The sequence below is a fragment of the Prionailurus bengalensis genome, chromosome A3, assembly GCF_016509475.1.
Source record: "Prionailurus bengalensis isolate Pbe53 chromosome A3, Fcat_Pben_1.1_paternal_pri, whole genome shotgun sequence".
Lineage (NCBI taxonomy): Eukaryota > Metazoa > Chordata > Mammalia > Carnivora > Felidae > Prionailurus > Prionailurus bengalensis.
Window position 1 is genome coordinate 11,916,536 of NC_057354.1, and position 26,018 is coordinate 11,942,553.

Here is a 26,018-nt window from a genome sequence, read left to right on the forward strand (position 1 = left end):
CTGCCACAGCTTCTCCTGGAGAGAAACATTTAGCTTGTTTCTAATCATGTGCTATTGCAAATATTCTTACAGGTGTCTCCCGGGGCAAGAGTGTGTAAGAATTTCTCTAGGGCAGGCTTTTCTGTAAATGGCTGGGAAGTGAATATTTTCAGCTTTGGGAGCCAAGAGGCCAAAAAAAAAAAAAAAAAAAAGTTAACGTCAGTACTTATGTAATGAGAGAGAAAAAATTTCCATAATTTTTTAAAAACAATTTTATGCCCATCGTGGGGCCTGAACTCATGGTCCTGAGATCCAGAGTCGCATGCTCTACCTACCGACTGAGCCAGCCAGGTGCCCCTCCATGAATTTTTTTTTTTTATATTGACTTATTCTTGAAAGAACGAGAGCCAGAGTGTGAGTGGGAGAGAGGCAGAGAGAGAGGGAGGCACAGAATCTGAAGCAGGCTCCAGGCTCCGAGCTGTCAGCAGAGCCCAATGCAGGGCTCGAACCCATTAACTACGAGGTATGACCTGAGCTGAAGTCAGACGCTTAAACTGACTGAGCCACCCAGGCACCCCCATGAAAAAAAATTTTTAATGCTTATTTATTTTTGAGCGAGAAAGAGAGAGAGACAGAGTGCAAGTGGGGGGAAGGGGCAGAGAGAGAGGGAGACACAGAATCCAAAGGAGGCTCCAGGCTCTGAGCTGTCAGCACGGAGCCTGACACGGGGCTCGAACCCACGAACTGCGAGGTCATGACCTGAGCCGAAGTTGGATGCTCAACCGACTGAGCCTCGCAGGCATCCCCCAGCCCATGAATTTTTAACTAAAAAATGCAAAGCTTTATTATATGGGTATTGAAATTTGAATTTCCTATCATTTTCATGTCATGAAATATTCTTGTGAATTTTTTTTCAACTACTTGAAGATGTTAAAAACCATTCTTCACTCTCTGGTGAAGTGCCTGGGATCAGGACAGGCCATCCTGCCTGCTTTCACTATTACATGTTTTGTGTCTGCGCCTGTTACCATAAACAGCTTTGGATGCCTTTTGGAAGGGTGGGGGGTAAAAACAAACGGAAGCTCCAGGCTTCCCACAGGTTAACGCCACCACCTTCCCCAGAGCCTCCTCCGGCTGTGTGTGTGGATCGAGAACCTGGAGGACGGACCCGCGTGTTCCTGGTTTCACCGCCCGGCAGAGGCCCGCGGGGGCTGATCTGCTGTCCCAGGCGCCAGGAGACCGGTAGCCCAGGGAGCCCTGGGGAGGATGGGTCCCTAGCCCCCGCGGGGAGAAGCAGCCGTGGGCCGGCAGGAGGCTAGGCCTCCGGGGTCCTCGCTAAGGGCTGGGGGCAGGAATCAGGCCCGGGTCTGTGACACGTCTGCTGCTGGCCCCCGAGTTTGGTAGGTGGTGACACAGCCGAGTCCCATGTATTTGCGAAGCCACCTGAACACGAACACAGAAACTGGCTCTGATTCAGCAGCGTTCGTTTTTATTTCTAAATAAGTATCCAGTGACATTACTGTTTGCCATCCGCTTCTGAATTCTTTAAAGAGTCCAGTGAGGTGAAGCAGGGGCTCCGGCAGAGCAGCTACAGGCACTCCCATCTCTGACCTACCTTCCCCCCCCACCCCCATCTCATCGACAGGAGCAGCAAATCCTTTCTCAGGAACCAGGACCTGACAGATCCCTCTTACGACTTAACGTGGCGTGGGGTAGGACGAAGGAGAAGCCTGACCTTCGCCAGGGTCTCAAAACAAATAAAAAAGCAGCACTGTAAACATTCCTTCGTTTTTACAAAGACAGTTACTCAAAAGAATTCAAACTTCTGATTAACCTTGAGAACAACTCGAGCTTGGCACAGGCTGTGCTGGAGAAAACATTAAAGCCTCGGGTGAGCCACCGACCTCAAAGCCCCGAAGCGAGTGACAAGCCTTCCCGGGCCGGTAGCGGGAAGGCTCCTCAGAGCAGGGCCGGGGCTTCGAGAAGGGAGCGCCAAGAACGTGCTGATGTGGCTCTTCCACGTGGCTGCCAGGCTCCTGGGAGCACAGGCCCGCGAAGGTGACGGGTGACCTTCCCCTCCTGAGCAACCGTCTGCACGTTCCCCGTCCGGTCACGCGGCCCAGGCTCCTGCAGCGGCTCCTGAGGGCACGTGGTGCTCTCACCCCAAGTGGGGCCCGTCCGTCCGCGCAGAGCCGCCTGGGAGACCGACTCGCCGCCGGTGAGAGAGGCCAAGTACGTTTTCTCCCTCCGGGACCACGTTGGCTGGGGCGGGAAAGTGAAAAAGTGGGGTGGGCAGTGGGATGGGACGGCCCAGGGGAAACGTAAAGGCATCCTTCTTCTGTCACGTGGCCAACAGCAACAGAAGCTCTTGAATGTCTGACTCCATCTGCGTGAGAAATCGCAGGAACCCAAACGGAAGGCAGGGTGGCTACTTGGCTCTGTTTAAGGCTTTCCTCTCACAGGGGCGTCTGCATTTCAGACGTATCGCCTAGGGCTTTGGAGACGGAGTTCCTGGTACAGCAGCTTCTTAATGATTCTGGCTGCTGTTTTGGGAAGGGTTCAGATATGGTTTCCTACACGTCAACCAGCAGGAGAAACAGGGGTACGTGTTCTGGAGGGAATAGGGGAGGATCAGGGTGCCTTTTTTCTCTCTCTCTCTCTTTTTTGCATTTAAAGTCCTAATTAATGGCAGATCATTGATGCTGATTCCTCCTTGTACTTGAATCAGGGACCAGTTCTAAGGCCTGCGCCTTTGACATCCGTAACTCGGACGAGGAGAAGCTGGCCGCCACCCTGCCTCACGCTCAGTCTCCCCACCAAAGCAGAAGTGGGATCCCGGCTGTGGCCACCCCGCTGAGGACTCTGCCAAATGTGCAGGCCCCTGTGGGAATGTGGAACCGAGACCCCCTGAGGCCAGAGGCCAAGTCTGTAGCTCTGACGTAGGTTCCGAGGGCAGGAGGAGCCCCACTCACGAATCTCTCCACATTCCATGGCACACAAAGGAATCTGCAGGCAAACCAGGACCCCCCCCAGGCTGACTTAGGGTCCTCTGGGATCACCGACATTATGGGCCAGGCCCTGCCCCTTGGCTTTACGTCAGCCAAGGCCTGGCCAGCATTTCCACTGTGAAGAGAGGTAGCTGGCCTGGGTGCGGGAGGTTTGTGCTTCTGCTGCTGGGCTGAGTGAGCACCACACTGTGGAACTGAGCCACCTTCCTCCTGCCTGGCCCTGGCTTAGCCTAGCCCAAAACGTGATCTCTGGGGGACCTAGGGCAAGCCGCCTCCTTTCCCTGTAACACCTATACCACAAGCTTTGGGGTACGGTTGTTCCCAGGAGTCCTACAACGACAGGCCATGTGACTTATTTCAAGAGTTCAAAATCGCTAGGCCTGCTGTGGAGTGGCGGGGGGGGCGCTCTTGGATGGGGAGGGGTGCTTGCTGCCACATGGCTCCCCAAGTCAAGCACGTCTTCTAGTTCACTGGCTAACTAGCTGACTGGCCAGCTTCCCCAGAGGCCCTCACTGACTTTACAGCCTTCACCTCACCCTAAAGTGTGACCTTGTCTATGTGCTGTGGCTTCCCTGTCCCACGGCTTAGACCCAGAACGAAGTAAATTTGTGGGAAACTGGAGTTATGCTGGATATTTTTTTTAATCGACTAGGCATTTATTGCCCCCAATAGTAGAATTATTAGGTATGCTAAAGGTAGCCAACAGCACATTTCTGATTCTCAGGCAAAGACACTTTTAAAAATCCACCAGGAAAACCCATCTCCATGAGCTTTGCGTGTGGCAAAGGCAAAGGGACTGACCTGAGATACACAGGGCACACCTGTCCTCCTGGGAATGCTCTCCAGCCTGCCAAACCTCCCTTAGCCAGCGGGGGGGGGTGGTGCAGAAGACCCAGCACAGGAGACCCAAGCTGGTGCTGGTAACTGCCAGGAAAGGTGCCCCCTGCCCACTGAGCCAGGCCCTGGGGACTTTCCACCCTGGGGACCCTTCTCTACTTCAGTGTCGTTTTCAGGTCTCAGCTAAAAGTGGGAGGCCAGATGGGACCTGGTGACAAGGGCAGTCTGAATCGAGGAGATCCTGTTTTCACTGCTATTATCTATGAACTCACAGCCCCCTCCCCACTAAATTTCCTGGTAAACTATTGAGTTTGCAATGCAAGTTGCACTTCTGAGATCACACCATGAATTTCAAGGAAGAAAGATTACTTATGGGTTTGGGAATGAGAGAACACTCTAGTCGGGGATCCCTGCCCACCTCCCTCCAGGGGTGGACAAGGTCCCCTCCCTCTTTGACCTCTTCTTTTACTTTTCCTCTAAAAGCAAGTAGGACATGATGGAGGCCAGAATTACGCATGGCATTACTCCTCCAGTGAAGGTATGAGGTGGAGTAGAATGCTCCTGTTTGGCTTAAATTAAGGGGTTAAAGTAGGAGGTTACAAAAAGAGAAATGGCCATATTTTAATCCTATCAAGTACAGATTTACTTTTCATGCATAAAAAGGAAACCATATGCTTCCAGCCTGACAGGCCTCACTCTTTCGGGAAAGGGGAAGGGGTCCGGGCAGGGGCCTGGCCTGGTGGGCTGGGCAGCAGAGACCTGGAGAGTTCAGTCCTTGCTAACGTCCAGAGCCCTGCCGCCTGAGGCAGAAGAGATGGAAACATACGTGCTGCCAGCCCAGGGTCCGTGCTGGCCCACGGTGTCCCCACAGAGAACCAAGGACCGCACATGATGAAGTAAACCATGCCAGAGGGTGCCGAGTCCCAAGGCAGGGACCCTGAGCCACACAGGGGATTTGCCACTGGCCCACAGATGGGTGAAGGCTAGCAGGTGTGAGGCGCGGATGTGAAAGTCAGTGACCACTTCATCTGGACATGATGGGCAGCTCCCCCTGCTAGACAGCCCAGGGGCCGGGACCACGGGGACAGGGCAGGGTGTGTGCACGTGAGCGAGTCCTGGGTGGGGGTAGCAGGGAGGAGCACAGGGGGCTGCCGCTCTGGCCCCTGCTCCAGTTCTTGGGCGAGCTGGGACCCAAGATGGAAAAGAAGTGGGAGAGGGAAGGAAGGTGGTAGCAGGTAAACGGTGGGCAGACTGCGTGGAGCCCAGGAAATGGGGCCTATGGACAATAAGGTCCACCGAGTGAGGGAGGTAACTGCTAGGCTCTCGCTACTTCGTAAAAGTGCATGAATTTAAACTCAATTAGAAGACAGCAGATGCCGGCCTGCATAAGCCCTGTAACGCTAGCCTCTCCCTCCAGAGGGCGCTCTGACCCCACAGACTAGGCTTCCTCACCCCAAAACCCAAGCTTCCAATGGGGCTTTAGAGAAGGGCCCATGTGCCCCTGCTCCATACCGGCGTGAACATTCACCATATTCCCAGAGAAGGGCAGCTACCGCCTGCCACACAGGGAGACAGCCCGCGAGGGGCCAATCAGAGGTAACGAAATTTGTCACTCGGCTTTTCTTTCTCAAGGAGTGCAAGCAACATCACAGAGGGGAGTGTGACATTTTCCAGATTTCCGAGCCCAGCACTTAGGTCAGAATTGCTGCTGCTGAGGCCGGAGGCACCTCGATGACCAAGGGGAAACGGCCGGCTCCTCGCCCCACTAGAACAGACACCCATCCCGGCCTCAGCAGGTGCTCCCGGGACGAAGGCCGTGGCTGGGAACGGCGGAAGCTGCGAGCCGGCGCTCCCCTGGCCGCCCCGGTCACGGCCGGGCTCCGCAGCGCCATTTCTCTCCTCACGCGCCGCAGCTCGGCAGAGGACTACTCGCCCTGGGTGCGGAAGAGGAGAGTTTACCTGGACACGTGGTCCCTCTGATCTGCGAGCTGAGAAGCGACACGGCGAGCAGAGGTCCGGCTCAGTGAGGCCTGGGGGGAGGACCGTTTCCGAAGCAGACAGCTGGCTCCAAGGGCCGGGGACGCCGGGTTTAAGAGGACCGTGGCCTTTGCTTCACCCCGCCTCCATCTGCCCTGAGGAGGCCGCCCGATGCAAGCAGCACCGGGGGCCTTCGCGGAGTGTCTGTCCCGGGAGCCGTGGGGGGGCCCGACGGGGCGCCCTGCTCCATCACAGCAGCTCCTGCTCGTCGTCTTCAGAGCCAGAGGGGCCCTGGCGCACCTCCTCGTACCACTTGTTGGTGAGGGTTTTCATCTGGATACGTCCGTGGTGGAGGTCCTGGGGCAGAAGACACAGCCAAGCCCTCATCAGTGGGTCTGGGTCAGGTCAGGGTTAGGGCCGAGGAAGGCGGTGGGGGGCGGGGGGGAGGGGCTGCTTTATACCTCAGGGAGGCAGGGTACATGGCCACGGGCAATTTCAGAGTCTTAACCGACTAACTGAAGCTGGGATTTTTCTCTGTAGGGGTAAGATTAACAGGGGGTGTCACTCAGAAGCCGGAGTAGGCGGCAGGATGGCGTGATGTTAAAAAACATGGCTTCTGGAATCAGACACCCTTGGGCTCTGCTTCCACCTCTGCCATGTATTAGCTGTGTGACCCCGGGTGGTTAGTTCACCTCTCTAGGCCTCAGTCTCCCCTAGTGTCTAGTCAAAGAGCAGCTGCGGCCATGACACAAGATGTCGGGAGGATGAAACGCAGCTACAATGATTAACATCTGGCACAACACCCGGCTCGGCAAGAGCTCCCACGCTGATGGCGATCATGACCGCCGGCGAGGGAAAATGGCTCAGAAACAAGGTGGGGCCGGATGGCAGTTTCGGCCAAGCAGGCCCAGGCTGGTCCCCAGGAGACTGTGTCACTGTCACCCAGAGGACAGCTGTGCCCAGGGGGATGGAACAAGAGCCCTAAGCCAATGCCTGAGGCCCCGCATGTTTGAAATTTTCAGCTCAGACTCAGTAGCCGATCAATGTCCTGAGTCTATCATCCAGGAAAACCAAACTGTTGACGGGTCTATTATTAAACTAGCGCTAAAAATGGCAGTGAAGGGAAAACAGCAGATGCTGAGTTCCACAGCGCATCCAGCTGCCGGCCTGGGGAGAGGGCCGAGTAGGGGGGAGCTGGCCCGGCCGGCTCCCCCCTGCCCACCCGCTCCTGGCCACGGCAGGTCCTGAGGGAGGAAGGGGAGGGACCCTCAGCTGGGGGGCGCGGGCCAGTGTCCCACCTCCTGAGTTAGCCGCCGCGTGAAAAAGGGGTTCAGGTACTTGGCGTCCAGCCACACGAAGCCTTTGAGGTCCTGCCGCCTGATGTAGTGGGCTTCATACTCCTCCTCTGTGAGCTCTGACAAGTGCTCCGACTCGATGGTGTTGCCCTGCGGGGGGAGGGGAGGGAGTCTGAGGGTCATCAGCGGGCGTCTTCCTGGGGGGCCCCACACCACCCAGCCTATCCAGCGGCCTTTCACTTCCGGCCACCAGCGTCCCCAGCCCTAACTGTGCTTTCGCATCAGTGCGGGGTGTCTGTGGCCAGCAAAGCGCCTCCTGGGAGCCCACGGGGAGGTGGGAAGGTTTGTGAAAACACGATGGATACCCAGGGATAAACCAGAATTATGAATAAACCAGAATTTATGTGTGGGCTGGGGTTTGGTCTGTAAGCTTTCCAGGGTGATTCTAATGTGCAGGCAGGACTGGGAACTGCCACCTAGGTTATTTCATTCCCAGAAAACGGAACAAGGGAGGCTCTTTTGTCATTTCTGCCCATAGCTGCACCAGCTGTGGTTCTGCCCCGGGCCGGCGTCTCCTGGTCAGCGTGGGGGGCGGGGAACGGTCCCGGTGGGAACTGGAGGGCAATGAGAACAAGTAGCGTGGCAGGGCCGGTCTGGAGGGGGAGGCGGTGTCAGGTCACTGGATCTAGGTCAGCACCGCTCCAGGCCCCAGGCCCAGGACAGGCCCGCCCTCCGCAGGGATGACCAAAGGCCACCAGAGTATGAATGTAGCATCTGCTGCTCTGCTGGAGGAGTGGCTCTGAAGCCACAGCCACGTGGCCTGCGCTGGCGGGCCTGGGCGGTGGTGTGGGTGCGGGAGGGGGGAGGGGCGGGGAGGGCATGTGGATGCTGTGAGGCGGTCGGTGGTTCTCAAACTCCGGCCACATCAGCATCACCGGGAGGGCCTGGGAATCCACAAAACGCTGGGCCTCCCAGGCTCCCCCTCGGAATTCTGGTTCTGCGTGCGTGCATGCGTGCGTGCGTAGGTGCTCAGGTCCTCAAATCGTGTCTCGTTTCCCCCTTTCCCAGCTGCGGTGGAGACCAAGCCCCTGCCCCCGACCCGGGCCCACGCGCCACTCACCATCTTCTCCGTCTTGCTGAGGTTGACGTCCTTCTTGTTCCTGCGGCGCGCCTTGGCGTCCTCGATGTCCATGAGGCGGATGAGGGGCATGGTGCTGCCGCCCAGCAGCAGGATGGTGAAGAGCACGATGATGATGGTGGTGGTGCCGATGAGCTGCCGCTTCTCCATGGGCTCCAGGTCCAGGTGCAGGCTCAGCGCGTAGGGGATGGCCCCCCGCAGGCCTGGGGGCAGGGAAGGGGGTCAGAGGAGACGCACAGGGAGGAGGGAGCTGCGTCACCGACCGGGCGCCCTGGCAATCCGGGCACGGCCTCGTTTCAGGCCGGCCGCACGTTCTAACGCACCCCACTGCTGAGTGCGAGGTCCTCCCGTGAGGCTCAGGGGTGTGAGGTGAGCAGGCTGCAGAGAAGTGGGACCTGAGCTCATGCCACTCCCACTTCACAGGGTGGCCAGGCAGCTCACAGGAGGTGACCTGTCCGGGCCACGAAGCCCCAGATGTGCATGCGTGAGAATTATCCAGCCTAGGGCTCACACCCCCCGTGTGTGTGCCAGGCCCTGTGCTAAGGGCTCTGCGCACACAATCTCGCTGGACCTTCACAGGAGAGCCGGTAAAGCTGGTCCTCCATTTCTTCACGATAGATAGATAGGTAGATATGGAACTGAGGCCACACAAAGAAGGCAATTTGGCCAGCGGCCCCTGGTTTCTGAAGATGCTGCCCTTGCACAGCTCCTGACAGGCTCGGGGCTGCTCTGCTGCTGGCCAGAGGCTGCCGGGAACTGCTTCGTGAACTCTTCCCTTCTTCCTTCCTGGTGTGGTCCCCCACAAGGCTGCTAGCTGGGCTGAAGGGCTACACTGAGCTGGAAAACAGCACTTCCTGGGAAAATTCCTGGCTTGCCTGGTGCCAGAGAGGGGAGGTCCCAGGGAGGGGAGACCTCAGACAAGGACCCGGGAGATGGTGAGTGCCAGAAGAAGGGGGGATGGGGGGGGGCACACAGTGAAGGATCTGGTCCGGACACGGAGGCTGGAGCATCACAGCATGATGGGGGTGTGACCACAGGAGCAGTGTATAGACCCAAGATGGGGACACAGCAGGGGGATGGCATTAAGAGAGACATGGAGAGTGGAAGCAACAGGCCACAGGGGCGAGCGGGAGGTGGGGTGGCCGAGGAAGGGAAGGGCACGGACGATGGTGGGGCGTCCTAGGAGTGGTCTAGGCACAGGGTCTGGAGTCTAGCTCCTGGATTTACCCCCTAATGCCCTGCTTTCCCCCAGGCCTCTCAGGTTAAAGCGGGAGACTCAACTCAACCTCTCAACCTGTCACACGGGACTAAAAACAGGGCCTGCCAGGTGGGTGGCCTGAGGATAAAATGTGTTGGAACAGGACAGGTGTAGACACAGCAAACACTGAGTTAGCCACACGTTTGTTGTAATACACATTATTGTTTTCCATGGAAAGGGGATGCTGGAAAAGAAGCAGGTTGGGCAGAAAGGTAAGTTCAGTCCTAGACAATGAGATCGCAGTGTCTCCATAGCACTGAAGGAGGATTTAGACACAGGAGTCAGGATCTAAGAGCAAACAGCTCTGGGAGTATGGGAACTGCCGCAGGATGAGCGAGCTTGTGGGAACACAAGAGCAGCAGCAGGTCTGCGGCTGAGTCCTGAGGAAGCCAATAGTGAGGGGTCTATAAAGGAGGAGAGGGAAACCGCGGAGACCCCAAAGGGAAAAGAGGGCAACCAGGAGCATGGCCCGGAGGCCCAGGGAAGAGGGTCTCCGGGCAGAAAGCAGGTCGGTGGGAAGAAGGAGCTCAAAGCCATGGAGCTGGGCTGGACCAGGGCTACCCAGTGCCCACCAGGTCTGGCTGCAGAAGGTCGCTGGTGACCTGGGCAAGGCCAAGTTCAGCCCCGTGAACAGGGGTGACAGAGTGAAGAAAACAGGTGAGGACAGCCCGCTTAAAGAGGTCTGGCTGCGATGGGAGACGGGAAGCAGCTGGAGGGGGTGTGTGGGAGGGATCTGGGTTGAAGTTGCTGGGTTTTTGGAGGCAAAGAGAAGAATCTTCAAGAGTTTCAATGATGATGCTTCAGTAGAGACAGAGGTTGAGGATCCAGCAAAGAGAGGGTGAAAATCTGTGGGGAGGGGGCTCAGAAAACCGCTGGGGTCAACAGCCCTCACTGTTTAAAGCAGCACGCCCCGTGCCACAGAGGTCTCTTAGCCTGCGCCCCTCTCCCACAAAGCTCACATAACATGTAAAATATCTGATACAACATCTCTTAGATGTTCTTTGAAATCAACTAACTACTTTACAAAAACTTTTTTCTCACTGGCAAGAAAGATTGAGAAAAAAGTTTCTCTCGCTCTGCATACATACATACCTCGCACAGACACACATAAATATTTTAAGCAAGGCCTTTTGAAAGAGGAGAGAAATCTGTGAGGAATTATAGATAATGCTGTTGAGTAGAGAACAGCTTATAAGGCATGTTGCTATACCCCGACCCACGTGGAATATTTAAATTATATTATTTAAATAAGAAAGTACAAAGAGCTGGACATATTGCTCAAAAACAAATTTAAAGATGCCTAAGGAGCCAGTTCATTAGGTACCAAATAGGAAATCATTCCCATCCTTTAAAAGGTAGAGGAATTTGCACAGAAACGAGAATGTTCCAATCGACTCTCAGAACTCAGTGACTAAATTAAAAAAATATCCAAACCCAGCCTGTACTGGCAAAAAAGTTTAAACAGACCTTTTTTATTTTGAGCCCTTCATTACTTGCAGGCAGGTGAGAGCTGTGCCTCGCATCTCACCCGGGCGGCCCTGTCTGTCCAGAGGAGCAGGGACAGAGAGACAGGAAATACTGGCTCTGCCTCCTGTCGTCCCCCGACTCCAGTCAAGGCCTTTGCCCTCGAGCCTGAGCCTCCTCACGTGTGGAGGAGATGTGCACTCTACCCATTTACTCATGGCACCGAGGCTGTGAGGGGTCCTGTCTGCAAGGGACTCGCCCGGGGCCTGGGTTACAGTAGGTGCTTGTTAAGCGGGAGCTCGTACGGTTTTTGCCTTCTGAGGCCTGCTCATCGTCAAAGGGCTCTCTCTACACGACGTGTGCCTTTATACGACGTATTTTCCTTCCACTGTTCATTCAGCGTTGGACTTACCACTAAACCACATGATGAACATCATCTTCGGTGTGATTTTATGATCACGGAAGAAATTCAGGAGGTAGGAAAGAGGGAAAATGTTCACCGCTCTGGCAAACAGTACAAGTACCTGTGAATAACAACCAACTAAGTCTCAGAAACCTCTGGTCTTCCAAGTTCAAGCTTGTTGAAGCTAACACAGATCTTGTGACACACCCGTAATAAACACAGCCTTCCCCTTGGCCATGAGAGACATGAATGACAGTGCTAGGCAGAGACCCAGCTGGGGCGTGCTGCTCTAGACGCTAGTGTCTAGGACTCTGGGAAAGGATAGCACTTTGTACGTTACGTTTCCGTTGCCAGAAAGAGACGACTAACAAGGCATCAAAGCCGGCTTTAGTTATGAGAGCAGAACAAAACTGAATGGCAAGAGGCCATGCCAAACTATCCAGAGATTAATTTAGGGGCAATCTCTCTCCTCCCAAGGTGCTCCGCCATGGGACGGGCCTGCGCTAATCATTCCCAATGGGCTAGCTCTGGAGGGACAGACAAGGTGCTCCTCGCCCTCCCGTGGGTGCCCCACTCCTCAGGGAAAGGAGGGCCCACGTAATGCTTCTCGTAAATGCTGCTCTCCAAGCAAAAGGAATGTGTAGGTATGTTCTAGAAGGAGGTCACACACACCCTGTCTGGTCAGTTGCTTGCCATGGCTTTTGGCTCCTAACCATCTCCAAAGTCAGTCTTAACAAATGCAGCTTTAGATAAGGTTTAAATCTTATCTAAGTGGATACCTAGCACTACTGTTAATTTGCTCTCTTTGTTTTCATCTTGGTTCTCACTAAACTAACTTAAAATAACATACATACGATACACACGTGTATATTCGGTAGACTCTAAGTTTATTCTTTTAACAAGCACAAACTGAGCCTGCTTTGGACTGTGTGCCTCGGATGGCCGAGTTAATAACAATGGCTCCCAATCATGTAACATTTCTATGTCAGACACTGTGCTAAGCATTTTCTATGCATTCTATCTTGTTCAGTTTAGATCCCTGCAATATGCTTATGAAGCAGGTATTACTGTCTCCATTTCAGGAGTAAGCGGAGACAGAGAACTTAAGTAACAGGTCCAAGCTGACCCAGGCAGGGCGTTGTGGAGCCATGTCCCAAACCTGGTCAGCCCCGACAGCCCGTGCCCTTGACCACTGAGTGAGCGGAAGGTGACCCGTCTGAATAGCACGGGGAAGCTTCCGGCAACGGTGGGGGAGCCCCAGCTCCCCCTCCGGAGTACCTTCCCTTTTTCCCTTTGCTCGCAGCCCACGGCCGAGAGAGCCATCTCGTTTCACCCACTGAAATCTGATCTTTCATTCCCGCACTTGGGTTTCGGGTTTGACCACATGTGGCCCCTTTTACCCAGGGACCACACTGAAGGCTGCTAGACTTTCTGTAAATGGCTCTTGCTGCTGTTCTCTTTGTCCTGAAACCTGAGTTCGGAGGACAGATAACAGTGACAAAAGCAAAGGGCTCTTGCTGCAAGGAGAAACACTTTTCCTCAGGGTTCTTTAGCTTCTCTGTGCCTCAGTTTCCCCCCATGCCAAACAGGTAGGCCTCACTGGTTTGCACACGGTAGGTGAAAGTGCTAAAAAAAAGCCTGCCTCTCAACAGCTGGGTTTTGTTAAGTGGCATTGGTAATAAAAGCTAACCGAAGATGAATTATGATAATTCAGCAACAACAAGGTGTGTTCTCACATGTCTTAAATTAACAGTGGATCTAAAAGGACAACAAAGATGAAATTAGGGATTACAGTATGAATCAGCAGGCGGGCCTATGGGAGGTGAGCTCACACCAAGGGAAGGCGGGCCTGGGAGCGCCGGGCTAAATGCCCACTAAATGCCCGTTAGAAGCCATTCATGTCACTTCCATCAGACGCCCGAGGGAGCTGGACCTTTGTTTTAAATGCTAAACATTTATTCTCCCCCACTCCATTCTCCAAAAGATTTTATTCTGTGAATGATTAAACTTTTCTTTTCCCTTTTTAAAGGTATATTTTAATTTGTCTCCTCCCGCCGCCTCGAGTCCACTGATAAGTTTCCCAAACCTTCTGAATGGTAAGAATCACCTGGGACGACTGTTCTGGGTGAACCTCCGGGGAGGTAAGGGCCTGGTAACCTTTACTTCATACAAGTGTCCAAGGTCACGTTCCAAAATGGACACATTGGAAGAAAATTACAGTAATAAGTAAATATATGCAGAAAAAGCAGAAAAGAAAATCATCCCCAATTCTATAACCACTGTGAACATTGAGCTATATCTTTTAACATGGTTTTTGTTTCTATGCATGATGTTTTTACATGGTTATGATCAATTATGTGTTCCAATTCTGAGATCTGCTTTTACCACCAGAGAAAACAGACAAACTTTTACTTTTTAGACAAGACCATAAATTCAAGGCCGTTTGAAATTTAAAAAGAAGTAAAAATTCATTCCCAGGGATACTCATTCACTTAATTCCATCCCTTTTCCTGTTATTGTATGTTTGTGATTTTTTAACAAAAGAAACTTTAAACAGAAGAGTGTCTATGTAGCTGTTGACCTTGAACAGTTAACAGTTACATAAATGAATCCAGAACATGTGGTTATTGATCTACAAATAAGTAATTAAATAAAAAACAAGGAAAATACTTACTATGCACCAGATGACAAAGGAAATTTCAAACTTGTGAGGGAAACTAAAAATGGACAGGCCAAGAAATGCAAACACACATGTTTCTGAAACAAACCAAAGAATGGATTATTCAGCCCCAACTATTTTCTTCTAACACAGTACTAAATTGTTAAGCAAGCAAACATTTCACGGCGAGTGAGAGCCCACTGTAACACTCTGCTTATTTTCTGGAAAATCCTGCAGCCGAGATCCTGGTGGAACGTGTGCCTGGCGTCTTCCGTTCTTCCCTCTCACACACACAACCCGTGCTTGTTCAGAATCTCCCCAGGCAGTGGGTCAACTGTCAAACGCATGCAAATCAATACTCTCCCACCCGGGAAGATGATGAACACACGAACCTGTCTATTTGTCGAACACTGTGATTAGCAAGGATCACGACTACAGCAGAGCGGCAAAAATTCAGAGCAAATGGCCGCAGACACCACGTAACTAATGTGGAAAGGGCCCTCTGCTGACTTCCTTGCCGGGGCGGACTAAGCTAAATGCTCGACTTCATGTAGTTAATGCTGCCACAGGGTTGGGAAGATGGCTTACGCCCGCAGGGTCTGCAGCAAGGAGGGTATTTCCAACTCTTGGCTTCACCCCACAAGTCAGAAAGAGTCTGACACCTACTGTCTGTGCAAGCAGGCACTTGTATATCCCAAGAAAAAGCATCGTATGAATTTCCAGCACTAGTCTCCCTGCTCAACCTGTGATGTCCCCCAGAATAGTCTAATAATCAGGGAGACAAAGACTGCATTTTAAAAGAGCTGAACATCCTACAACAGAGGCTGTTTTAAAACATTTCAGCCATGTTTTTCCTCCAAACGTGTCTCTTTTTAAAGCAAGTGCACAAGCTGCTCCCACCCTTCTCCCTGAATTTTCTTCTTATCTAATAAACATTTTTGTGATCTTTCCGAATAAGCTCATTTAGAACCTACTCCGATCTATGTTACGCTTTTCCCTGGCAGCACACATTCCATTATATCGGTATGTCATGGCTCATTTCACAAAGCCTCCACCAATAGATACTTAAGCTGTTTCTGTTTCTGCTGTTACCGGTTATGACAAATGTCCAGGCTAAATTCCTGATGGGAGCATTGCTGGGTCAAAGAGCATACGGCTCTGAAACCCAGCCTGATGCTGTAATGATTCTCCACAGAAGATGGCATCAGTGCCCACGCCTGTCAGTGGGGCCTGTGTTCCATATGCCCACGGTGGAAGTGGGTATTAGCAAACTAAAGGTCTGCCAGTCCGGTGGGTACAAAATAGATGGGTGTTTTGCTTTATATTACTTTAATTGTGAGAGTCAGGCTCAGCGTCCCTGGCTAGGACTTTGTGAGTCGGACGTTGTGGAAAAAAGACCCCCCGGACCAGGAAGAGACAGACCTGGATTCCTGAATCAATTCTTAACCGCGGGCAGGTCATCTGACTTCTGGGCATGTGAACCCCCTGGGCTGCAGAAGGAAGCCTCTGCACGGTCTGGCCCTGCCTCCCAGCACATGACGGTGTGGCGCCTGTGCTCGGAAATGAGACGAACCCCGCCGCAGTGCCAGGCAGATGCTGGCGATGATGCCAGGGCCCTGCCACCCGGGAAGCCGGAGGGGAGGGACCGTGTGAGCGTGTGTCCTTTGCTGCCGGCTCTTAACTAGGGAGGAGGCAGGGAGGTACAGAGTGTGGGGGAGCAAGAGCTCACACTGAAACTGTTTGACAGAAACAGTCCTCATAGCAGGCCCCGCCCGACAGTGAGAGCATCAGTGTACGGGCTCCCGGATCGTGTCCTTCAAGCCGCTCTAGCAGAAAAGGGGCCTGTGGACAGGTTGGGGAAATGCTCTAACTATACTCCCCACCTCCCTCCTCAGTAACTCAAGATGCTCCTGCAGCTCACAAGCTGAAACTGTATTTTCCCCAGGATTTTCCAGACTCTTGTCGGACTGGGAAGTCTTGTCCCACCTAACCCTCACCAATGCCAGTGCCAAGGAACACATTTTTGGGACTGTCACTTTTTTAAAACATTACAAACATATGCGTCTCATTATTTTTAGTCTTAAAATTGTAGGCCATCAAATGTTCCAGAAAGTTCTCAGGAGTTAGGTTTACATGATGGAATCTGAAAGCCAGGGTTACAAACAAAAGGTAAGGGAGTGCAGTATGTGGCTCTGAGGAATTCTGCTGTCTCTCCTGAGAGGGAGAATCTGAGGCCTCCCGCATCAGGGTGTGGCAGAGCAGTGAGCTGTGGGCAGGCCTGTGCAGAACCACACAGAGCAGAACTCACCGCACAGGAAGGCCACGGTCCGCAGGGTTTGCTGCATGAGGATCTGGGTGACCGGGGACAGGTTATGGTGCGTGTAGTGGGACATCACAATGCCCGAGAACAGGATGGCCATGATGCCTAGCGAGGGAGCAAGAGGCAAAGCAGACATGAGAAGAGCAGAAAAGCACCTGCTACGTGATACACAAATAATATCACACTTTTCTACAAGTCACTGGACCCTCTGGGATTACATGTTTTCAGAAAAAAAAAAAAAAGGCGAAAAATAGAATACCTGGGGCCTCCCAGAGGTTGTAGAGAAATGCTAAAGGCCCCCCTCTCCGGCAGCTTCCTTCCTGGCGCTGGGTGACCTCAGGCCAAGCTTCTTCCCCTCTCCAAGCCCCAGTCTTCTCATCTGGACAGTGGGATTAACACCACCCACTCATGGAGCTGTCAAAGGGGAATGGGGACGAGCCACGTACAGTGCCCATCACAGGACCAGGGCTGAACAGGCGTGAGCTGTCTGCATCACCCATGGAGAGAAGGGGTGCAGGTGAACCACTCTTGGGGAAGAAAGGGAGCACGAGAATGGATGTGGAGAATGGGTGGATTTTTATTTAATTTTTAATTTTCCCATAATCACCAGGAGTTACTCCTATAATATAAAGAGAAGAATGACAATAAAAGGCTATGTGTCTTTTCTTTAAAAACATTTTTTTTTTGAACATTTATTCATTTTTGACAGAGACCGAGTGTGAGTGGGAGAGGGGCAGAGAGCGAGAGAGAGACACAGAATCCGAAGCAGGCTCCAGGCTCCAAGCTGTCAGTCCAGAGCCCGACACGGGCTCGAACACATGAACCGTGCGACCATGATCTGAGCTGAAGTTGGACGCTCAGCCAACTGAGCCACCCAGGCGCCCCCGTGTCCTTTGTCTAAAGCTCCACAAGAGAGTCCACCCCTTCTGCTGGTCACTCAGGACTGATCTCTGCATCTGCCCACTGCCCCTAACTACTCCCAAAGCTCTGTGCTTGGGTTACCTCTCAGTGCTGCCCTCTGCCTCAGCAGCAGAAAGGGGGTCTCGTCTTCATGTAAGGAAGCTGAGACTTTTACAAAGGCGTTAAATAAGGTGCCCAAATATATGAATTACAAGTCAAAATTTATACGCAAAATTTTAACTCAGTCCTGCCACTCTGTAGACAGACAGGGATTACTGGCTGACTCTCCATTTGGAAAAGGGTGATCACAGAACTGCATCGGAGACATTTCAAGGGCTCAGCCTGTGGTCTAAACGATACCCTCTAAATACAGGCAGGCCCCCTCTGTGTGCGGCACACCAGACACTGCTGGCCTGAGGGAGAGCCGCGGCAGAGCCAGGTTATCTCCCAGTCCTCTTGGGAAATAGCAAATTCCTTTGCTCTTTCGTTCTTTCCTACAGAGGAGGCTGGGCAGAAAATTCCAGCAATGTTTCCCATAAGGCACACCTGGCAAGATGGGACAGGGAAAGGAGAGGACGGGCGACAGCTTTCCTTGCTCCTCAAGGGCACCGAGAGGACTCTGCAGGTCAAGAGTCGCTCTGAACCACTGCTCCGCTAGATAAAACACACACAAGAAAGCCTCCGGCTGTTTTCCCAGTCCGCTCCTGCGGGTGACCTTCCAGACTGCTGACCCTTTCTGACGCTGCAACAAATACAGGGAAGGCAAAGCAACGTGAAAAAGGGGAGAGACCAGAGGCTGGGTGTGGCACTCCACTGAACAGCTGCGAGACTGCCCACACCTGTTCAGCCCTGGTCCTGTGACGGGCACTGGACGCGGCTTGTCCTCACTAGCCCCTGATGGTTCCATGAGTGGGTGCTGTCAGTCCCAATGTCCAGATGAGAAAACTGAGGCTCAATCACGAACAGAGGCACAGACACACTTCAGTTTTTACGGACTTGAGCCTTAGCATCACAGTCCAGTGGCAAAAGTTCCTAGCTTCTGGGCTTCCAAGGGGTTTTGTTTCACCAGTCTGCTTCGAGAAGGGTTATCAACTCACTGGCAAAGCTGAGACCTTGCAGTGCTCACCTTGAAGTAAAGGTCAGCCCCAGAGGAGCCTGAGTCACGTATGGGTTGTGACGCGAGTGGCCTTCCACCGGCATTGTTGTCCCACCCACAGAGGTCATCACCACCCGCTGGAGTCCCAACATTAAATGACAACTCCAAGAAAGCCAAAGGCTCGGGGAAGTCAGACGTGACAGCAGAATGTGGGAGCTGCCTTGGGACTGAATGCTAGCACCCGCTGCCAGAGCCCCAGGGACCTTTCCTGCCCACCCTCGGGCCCGTCCTGCCTCAGCACTCTGCAGCAAGGGGACAAGCATAGCCCAGAAGGGGTCTGGCTGGCTTGCTCAGTCTGGTGCCCTAGGCCAGGGTTTGGAAACAGAATCTCTAGGGGCCAGACAATAAAAATAAAAATAAAAAAAGGGTGACCAGCACGTGGGTGAAGAAGACACAAGCCCACCTACAAAGTTCTGATGGCAGCCCTGTGGGTGGGGGGCCTAAGTGCTGACCAGTCTCCCTTCTGGCTTTTTGAGAAATGCCAGAAATCTGTTTCTTATGGGAAATCTCCCAGCTTCTAATGACGACAACCAACTCAAATATTAACAACTTTTCCGTATAGATAAACAAACCCCATCTGGAGGCTGAATTTGGACCATATGAAAATGAGCCCTCTGTCCAATGCAAGAGTGAACAGCCAGCCACCGCCTTTACCCCGGGCTAGTCTGAGGTGGGGACATCTCTTGAGTTCTGGGGAAAGGGAAAAGTCAGCGTCAGCAGAGGGTGCAAAAGCCCAAGGGGCAGCTCAAGTGTCTGCCCTGAGTGCTCCCTAAGCGCAGGTAGCTTTTCCGCCACCCAGACCACCTTCACCCCCTGCAGGTGCCCTCCACACATGCTGTAAAAACACCATGGGGAAAATGGTGCAAATGGGCTCACTTACAGAGACAAAGGGCCTGGGTATTTTAAAAAATGCCCTTGGGGCACCTGGGTGGCTAGGTCAGTTGAGCATTGACTTTGGCTCAGGTCATAATCTCGCGGTCTGTGAGTTCGAGCCCTGCGTCGGGCTCTGCGCTGACAGCTCAGATTCTGTGTCTCCCTCTCTCTTTGCCCCTCCCCTGCTCACGCTGTCTCTCTCTCTCAAAAATAAACATTAAAAAAAAAAAATGCCCTGTAAGAATTTCTGACACGTGTACTTCTTCTAGAAGGCAAAATCATTTAAGGATGTAAATAACAGTGCAGTAAAAAGGTCAGCTTCTTGGAAGGAAGGAAAGAAGGAAGGACAGGGGGAGGGAGGGAGAGGGGAAATCTATTTCTAGTCTCAGTTAAACCCACTATTTTAAACATAATGAAGAATGGTGATGAATAGAGATTCAAGTCCAAAGGCAGAAAATGAAACGTGTCATGTGGTACGACTTCCAGTGTACTGTGCCTTACTGTGGGTAAAATATGATGAACTTCCTGAAGTCTGGATCAGACCATAGTCAGTTTTCTTTGCTAATTACCTCAAAACAAACATAGTTTGCTTTAAAACATCCAGACTCCGAGGTACAGAGTAAAACAAGAGAATCTCCATTCACATCACCTCGCCTAGAGAGGTAACTACTGTTAACAGTTCCCTATACAGATTGCCAGTTCTTTTCCTATGCCATTATAAAGCTTATCTATCTTTAAAAAGCAATAAATAGGATTGCATTAGGTACATGGCATGTTATCACCAGCAGAGGGATCTTTAAAAGGCCTCCCAACACCGACCTGCCTTTGCACATATAACAGAATCCCAACTCCTTCTCGGGCCTAAGAATCCCGTGGGCTGGGGTCCTTACCCCTGTGCCTCAGCCATGCTGTACTTCCTGCTCTTCCTGGAGGGCGTCAAGTTCCCTCATGTTGATCTGGGACACTTAGCACTGCTCAGCATTCCTGCCCCAGACCCTTCCTTGGCTGACTCCCTTCTCACCATGCAGGTCTTAGCTTGGGTGCCACCTGTTTGAGGAGACCTTCCTGATCCCCTAAGGCATGATGTGTCTACCCCCCCCCCCCACGCCACTATTACATGGCTCTGATTTCTCTCCTTCCTGTCACTTCTCACTACCTGAAGTTACCGTATGAGTTTACGAAAGAACTGTCTTTCTTCTGCTCTTGTCTTGCTGACTACTGCATCCCCCAGTACCAAGGACAGTTCTCGGCACAGGCTAGGCATTTAATAAATATTTGTAGAAAGGATGAATACACGGTGTTCCAATTTTCTTTCTTAAAATTTAACAATACATCTTGGAGTTCTTTCTGTGGCAGCACAAATAGGTCAAATTCATTTATTCAGCGGCTGCACAGGATTCCATTTTGAGAACAGACCCAAACTTCCTTAATTTCCTATAACTGACGAACATTTGGTTGCTTCCAACACACAAATGTTCTCTCTCACAGGTAGTGCTGCAAAGGAATTCCCTGGACATGCACCTGTGCACGTGAGGGCTGCACAACACATTCCACCTTTGGCCCACATCTTCCCAACCTTTTGCAGAACGTATTACGTCCTGGTCAATTTTGCAAGCTCATCCTTCAACCCCAAAAGTTCCATCCTCTGTGACCCATCATGACAGAGTGTCACTCTGCCCCAATCCCTCTCCCTCAGCCCACAGTTGGTTAAACTGACAAAGGTGGGGGTCTATTCATCCTTCAGTCCTTACAGGGTAAAGTGGCCCTCAAAACTGGCCTAAATGAATAGAATAACTAACACTGATAGAATTAAAACAAAGATTCTGAGAATAGCTAACACTAACTCATAACTAGGGGGACTATTTAATTGGCTGTTGAAACCAGGATATTTTTGAGAGTGATTAATTTACATGTTAGGGCCACCAGGACGTGCGGTCACCCTATTAATAACACACACTGATGCCCTCGGTCAGGATTTTTCCTTGCATCGCTCCCTTTAATCCTCACCACAAGCCTCGGGGTGGCCCCATTTCATGAGGAGGAAGTGGATGCTCAGAGTGGTTACATGGGCCGTGTGAGGTTACACAGCTAACGAGAGGCGGGGCCGGGACTCATACCCAGGTCTGTCTGGTGTCCTTAACTGCTGTGTTCCAAACACGTGATTTAGGTGTATGATTTGGAGGCAGCATCCTGCTCCGTGTTCTTGGCAACTGCTCGCTCAAGCCTTTGTGACAGGGAAAGCACAGCGTGGAAAGGAAGGAGGGACAGCAAACATCACCTTTCCTGATGTACTCCTTTTCCGACGGACTAGAAGGTCCTCACAACACATCAGGGCCATCCTAGCCTTCTCTGAAGACCCTGTGTGACAGATATCCCGAAGACTAACGTGGGCACGGCCAGGCCAACTGTCGAGAGGTGGCCGTGTGCGCTCTTGGCTTGCACGTGCTGTCTTCGGCCCTATTGGCGTGTGCAGCCAAGGTCCTCAAAGAAACAAAACCCTAGTCACAGAACTCACACTGCCTCTCTGGAAACAAGAAACACACTCCTCTGTTTTAATCACAAATTCCAAACACAGGCATGAAATTTATCTTTGCCAGCAGGTACTCAATGTTCATCTCAAAGGGGTGGGGAGCAATTTAGAAAAACAGAGGTAAAAATAGCCAGGCTACAGCCAATGACTCACAGGTAACGTTTATGTAAGTGCCAAAATTCAGGAAAGAGAAGAGAAGGAACTTGATGGCAGATACTGAGAAAAAATTATCCAAGAGAACTGGCTTGGGCACAAATCAAATTAAAAACAAACAAACAAACAAAAAAAAACCCCATGAGGTTTACAAAGAGTTCTCCATTGAAAATGGCCAGAGTCCTCTCTGCGTCCTCCTTGGCAAGATCTGCTCACAGAGTTCCCACGTGTAATTCCAGAGAGTGATCTGTGGGGAGAATTCTGCTCAACAGTCATTAAAAACCACTGGGGCCTTCCACTTTGCCCATGAAGAAATAACTGCTGTGAAAATTGCCGTCCTGCCATAAACAACTAGAAGACCTGATAAAAGATATGAAACGAGACTGTCTTCTGGCATTGGGCACTGCAGGGTAGGACTGTCAGAAGGGAAACATTACTGACAGGGAAACAAAGTGGCCATTCCTGCTCCAGGCCCCAGCCCACTTTACTGCCCTGACATAGTTTCCAGGCTGAGGCTCGGGGAGGGGAACTCCAAATTGAGCCCAGCACAGTCAGTGTAGCTGAGAAGAGGGGGACCCGAAGCAGCCAGGATACCCGAGAGGAGGGGCTGCACAGAAAGAGAGCTCCAGAGAACTGCAAGAGTGGCCCCCTGAATCCTGGACTGTTAAAAGCAATAGGCCAACAAACCTGAAGGAGACATAAGGCTGGCAAGTTTGCGTTCCTGCAGGCCAGAGTGGGGTGGCCTTGTAATACATGAGACAGGAGGCAGAGTCCTCAGAAGGGCACTGCATTACTTCCTAGTGCTAGTCTGGACCTGCTGACAAAGTTTAAAAGTAAACTTCAAAAGGATTATATGGATTCCAAGAAACTTAGAGACACGGCAGAAGAAAATCCAGAACTCTGTGAAGAATACGGGAAAATCTAGTAGTCAACGACATAATAAAGTTTACAATGACCGGCATTCAATACAAAATTAATAGGCAAGCAAAGAGGAGGAAAATATGACTTAGAGGCAGAAGAAAAGTTAACTGACAGAAGGAGTTCTAGAATGGACAGAGAGGATGGAACTGGCAAACAAGGACATTACAGCAGCTCTTATAAATGTACTCCACGGGGCGCCTGGTGGCTCAGTCGGTTAAGCGTCCGACTTCGGCTCAGGTCATGATCTCGCGGTTCATGAGTTCGAGCCTCACGTTGGGCTCTGTGCTAATAGCTTGGGGCCTGGAACCTTCTTCAGACTCTTTGTCTCCCTCTCTCTCTGCCCCTCCTCCACTCACACTCTGTCTCTCTCTCTCAAAAATAAACATTAAAATTTTTTTAAATAAATAAGTGTATTCCATATACTCAAGAATGTAGAGACAATCATGAACATGAGGAGAGAAATCAATGATATAAAAATGACCCAAAGGGAACTTCTGTAAGATGAATAACACAATATTTGAAATGAAAGATACACTGGATGGGACCAACAGGATAATGGGCAGGCAGAAGATCCAAACCACAAAGACACAGAAACAGAAACTGGCCGAAGCAAAGTAAAGCTTAGAAAGAAAAAAAGAAAAAGATCGAAAAAAATTAGAAAAGCAAAGTGTATTATGGGATGATAGCATGTTGTCTATCATAATTTAAGTAACTGGGCTCCCAACAGGGGAAGAGATGGGAGAACAGAAGGAAGTTATTTAAAGGAATGGGTAAAAATTTACCAAATTTGGTGAAGAGCTATAACCTCATAAACTATAAACCCAAGAAGCTCCATGAACCCCAAGTAGAATAGAAAGAGAATTATTCCAAAACACATCAGAATCAAGTTGCCGCACACATATCTGAATGGCTAAAGTTTTAAACATTAGAGTGAGTGTTGATGAGGACGTGAAACAACTGGAACTCTCTCTTAACATTCTGGTGGGGATGCCAAATGGTCCCATCGTTCTGGAAAACACTTGGCAGTCTCTAATAACATAAAATATATACTTACTATATGACCCAGCGACCCCACCCTTAGGTATTTATCCAAGATACTTGAAAATAGGCACAAATATTCATAGCTATAAAATCTGAAAAAACCCAAATGTCCTTCAAATGGCGAATGGATAAAATGTGGTGCTGTAAGAATGTATAATAAACTACTGATACATGCAAAAACATGGATGTCTCTCAGCATTATGATGACTGAAAGAAAGGAGACACAAAAGTCTACGTACTACATGATTTCATTTGTACGGCATTCTAGAAAAGGCAAAACTGTAATGATAGAATATAGCACATCAGTGGGCACCAGGGGCTAGGGCCGGGCTAGAGGATTCACTGCCCTTGGCAGGCTGACCCCATCCTTTGAGTGAAGGCCCCTTAGAGGCCTTGTTCTGGGAAAGCAGCAGCACTGGAAGTGATATTCTGATCTCCACTACAGGATGGTGGGTGAAGAGAAAAGGTGACCATGACACTGAGCCCCTGAATCCAGCCAGGTCTAAATTCAGAGGTGTCCTTACAGGGCCGGTAAATCCCCTTTATTGCTTAAGCTCTTCTGAGTTGTGACTGTCTCTTGGGATTGAAAGTGACCCCACTGACATAACCTCTTTCACCAGGCAGGACCGCCGTCAACCCCAGCATTTCATGTTTCTGTCACTTACCCGAGAGCGAGATTCCTTCAGCGAGCCCGTAAGGAAGATAAGCAAAGATGATCATCATGCCAAACTCCAAGGAAGGCGTTTTCCTCAAGTCAATATGCTTTAGCACGTAAATAACAGTTGTCAAGGAAAAAGAACCAAGGGACAGTTGACGGGACATGTAGAAAAGTCACAAAACCGCTGCCTTCCAAATACATACGGTAAACAACGAACACAAAAGAGTTTGGGACATTCCAAGGTAACACATGAAAACCTGTCATTATGGATTTTTTTTTTTTTTCTTCTTTGCAGGGAGACTGTTGTTTTAAGAAAGGGAAGCTGACAAAACACTAAGAGCTGTAAATTCCTAAGACAAATGGTGGGGGAAAAATTAAAATCAACCTAAGTCAACGTGTTTAAAAAATGCTGACTCGGAAGGCTGGCAGTATGCTGGGGCTGCGGGGGCAGAGCTGGGGCTGCAGCCAGACTGAGGACAGCCCACAATGGCAGGTCCCTTCCAGGGCCGAGTCACTCTTTCACCCCTCCTCCAACGTCAGAGGAGACCGCTAACGGGGTGCCCAGAACTCCAGGGTAAAAGGCCCCGCAGAAGGACCCTCCTTCCTATTCCTGGAGACTTCTAAACCTACGCCCTTGTGGAAGGAGAATCTTCTCTGTATTCAAATACAGCCCACGTGCCTATGCTGGGCTCACAGCACCCATCTACTTGGCTCCATCACAGCCGATGCTTCCCGCCCCCCTGTCCCCCGAGAGGAATATGGAGGAAAACGCTTAACTAGAAAAAGTTCTCCTTTCCATCCCGTTTATTGGTACAATATGAGACGCTGTCAGCCAACAATAGAGCCTTTAGACTTCTGGACAAAGGAGGTGAAGGCAAAATTCAACAGGACGGCAGACAAGCATGGCTGTCACAGGCAGGGGTGGCTCTCCCGGCCATCTGTGGAACAAACTGCTCGTGGACGAGGGCCAGGCGGCCAACTCCCTGAGACACAGGCTTAGGCTCCCACAGAAATGGTCTGGTGCCTGCTCCTATTTTAAACAGGACAAATTTTCTACAGCAATGAAGGTGTCATTGGCCTTAACGAGCCTTTTCCTCCTCCGGCTGGAAAAGCTTATGGGCTGTTAAACAATGCAATCAGTGCGAATAACTTGGATGGAGCTCATTTTAAAAGTCTCTTTTCTGGTGTTCCAGATAAACACTTTCAGTGGGGTAAAGACTTAGTCAAGCTGGTATTTTCAGAGGAAATTAATTTCCAGTTCTCTGAATGTGAAAAGTGAGGCAGTAGAAACTGAAAATCTTCTGAACTGAGAAGCTCCCTTGAAATCAGATCCAACTGAGATCTGACGCTTTGAACAGTGACGTCCTAAATCTTAACATGTTAAATCTAAAAATCCTTGAGTTTCAATTAAAGTGATCCTCAAATCCAAACTAAATAAAGATCCTTCA

General features: G+C 51.1%; 1 protein-coding gene across 1 annotated transcript in view; it reads right to left on the reverse strand.

Annotated features, from left to right (window-relative positions):
* Positions 1-1,446: 1,446 nt before the first annotated feature.
* The window catches only part of SLC9A8 (solute carrier family 9 member A8), a 69,758-nt gene continuing 45,186 nt past the window's right edge, over positions 1,447-26,018 (reverse strand). The window contains 7 exon segments of the mRNA XM_043553695.1: positions 1,447-6,158; positions 7,100-7,246; positions 8,217-8,437; positions 11,369-11,480; positions 14,034-14,116; positions 16,327-16,443; positions 24,578-24,683. Coding sequence (XP_043409630.1) covers positions 6,051-6,158; positions 7,100-7,246; positions 8,217-8,437; positions 11,369-11,480; positions 14,034-14,116; positions 16,327-16,443; positions 24,578-24,683 — 894 coding nt within the window. The 3' untranslated portion in view covers positions 1,447-6,050.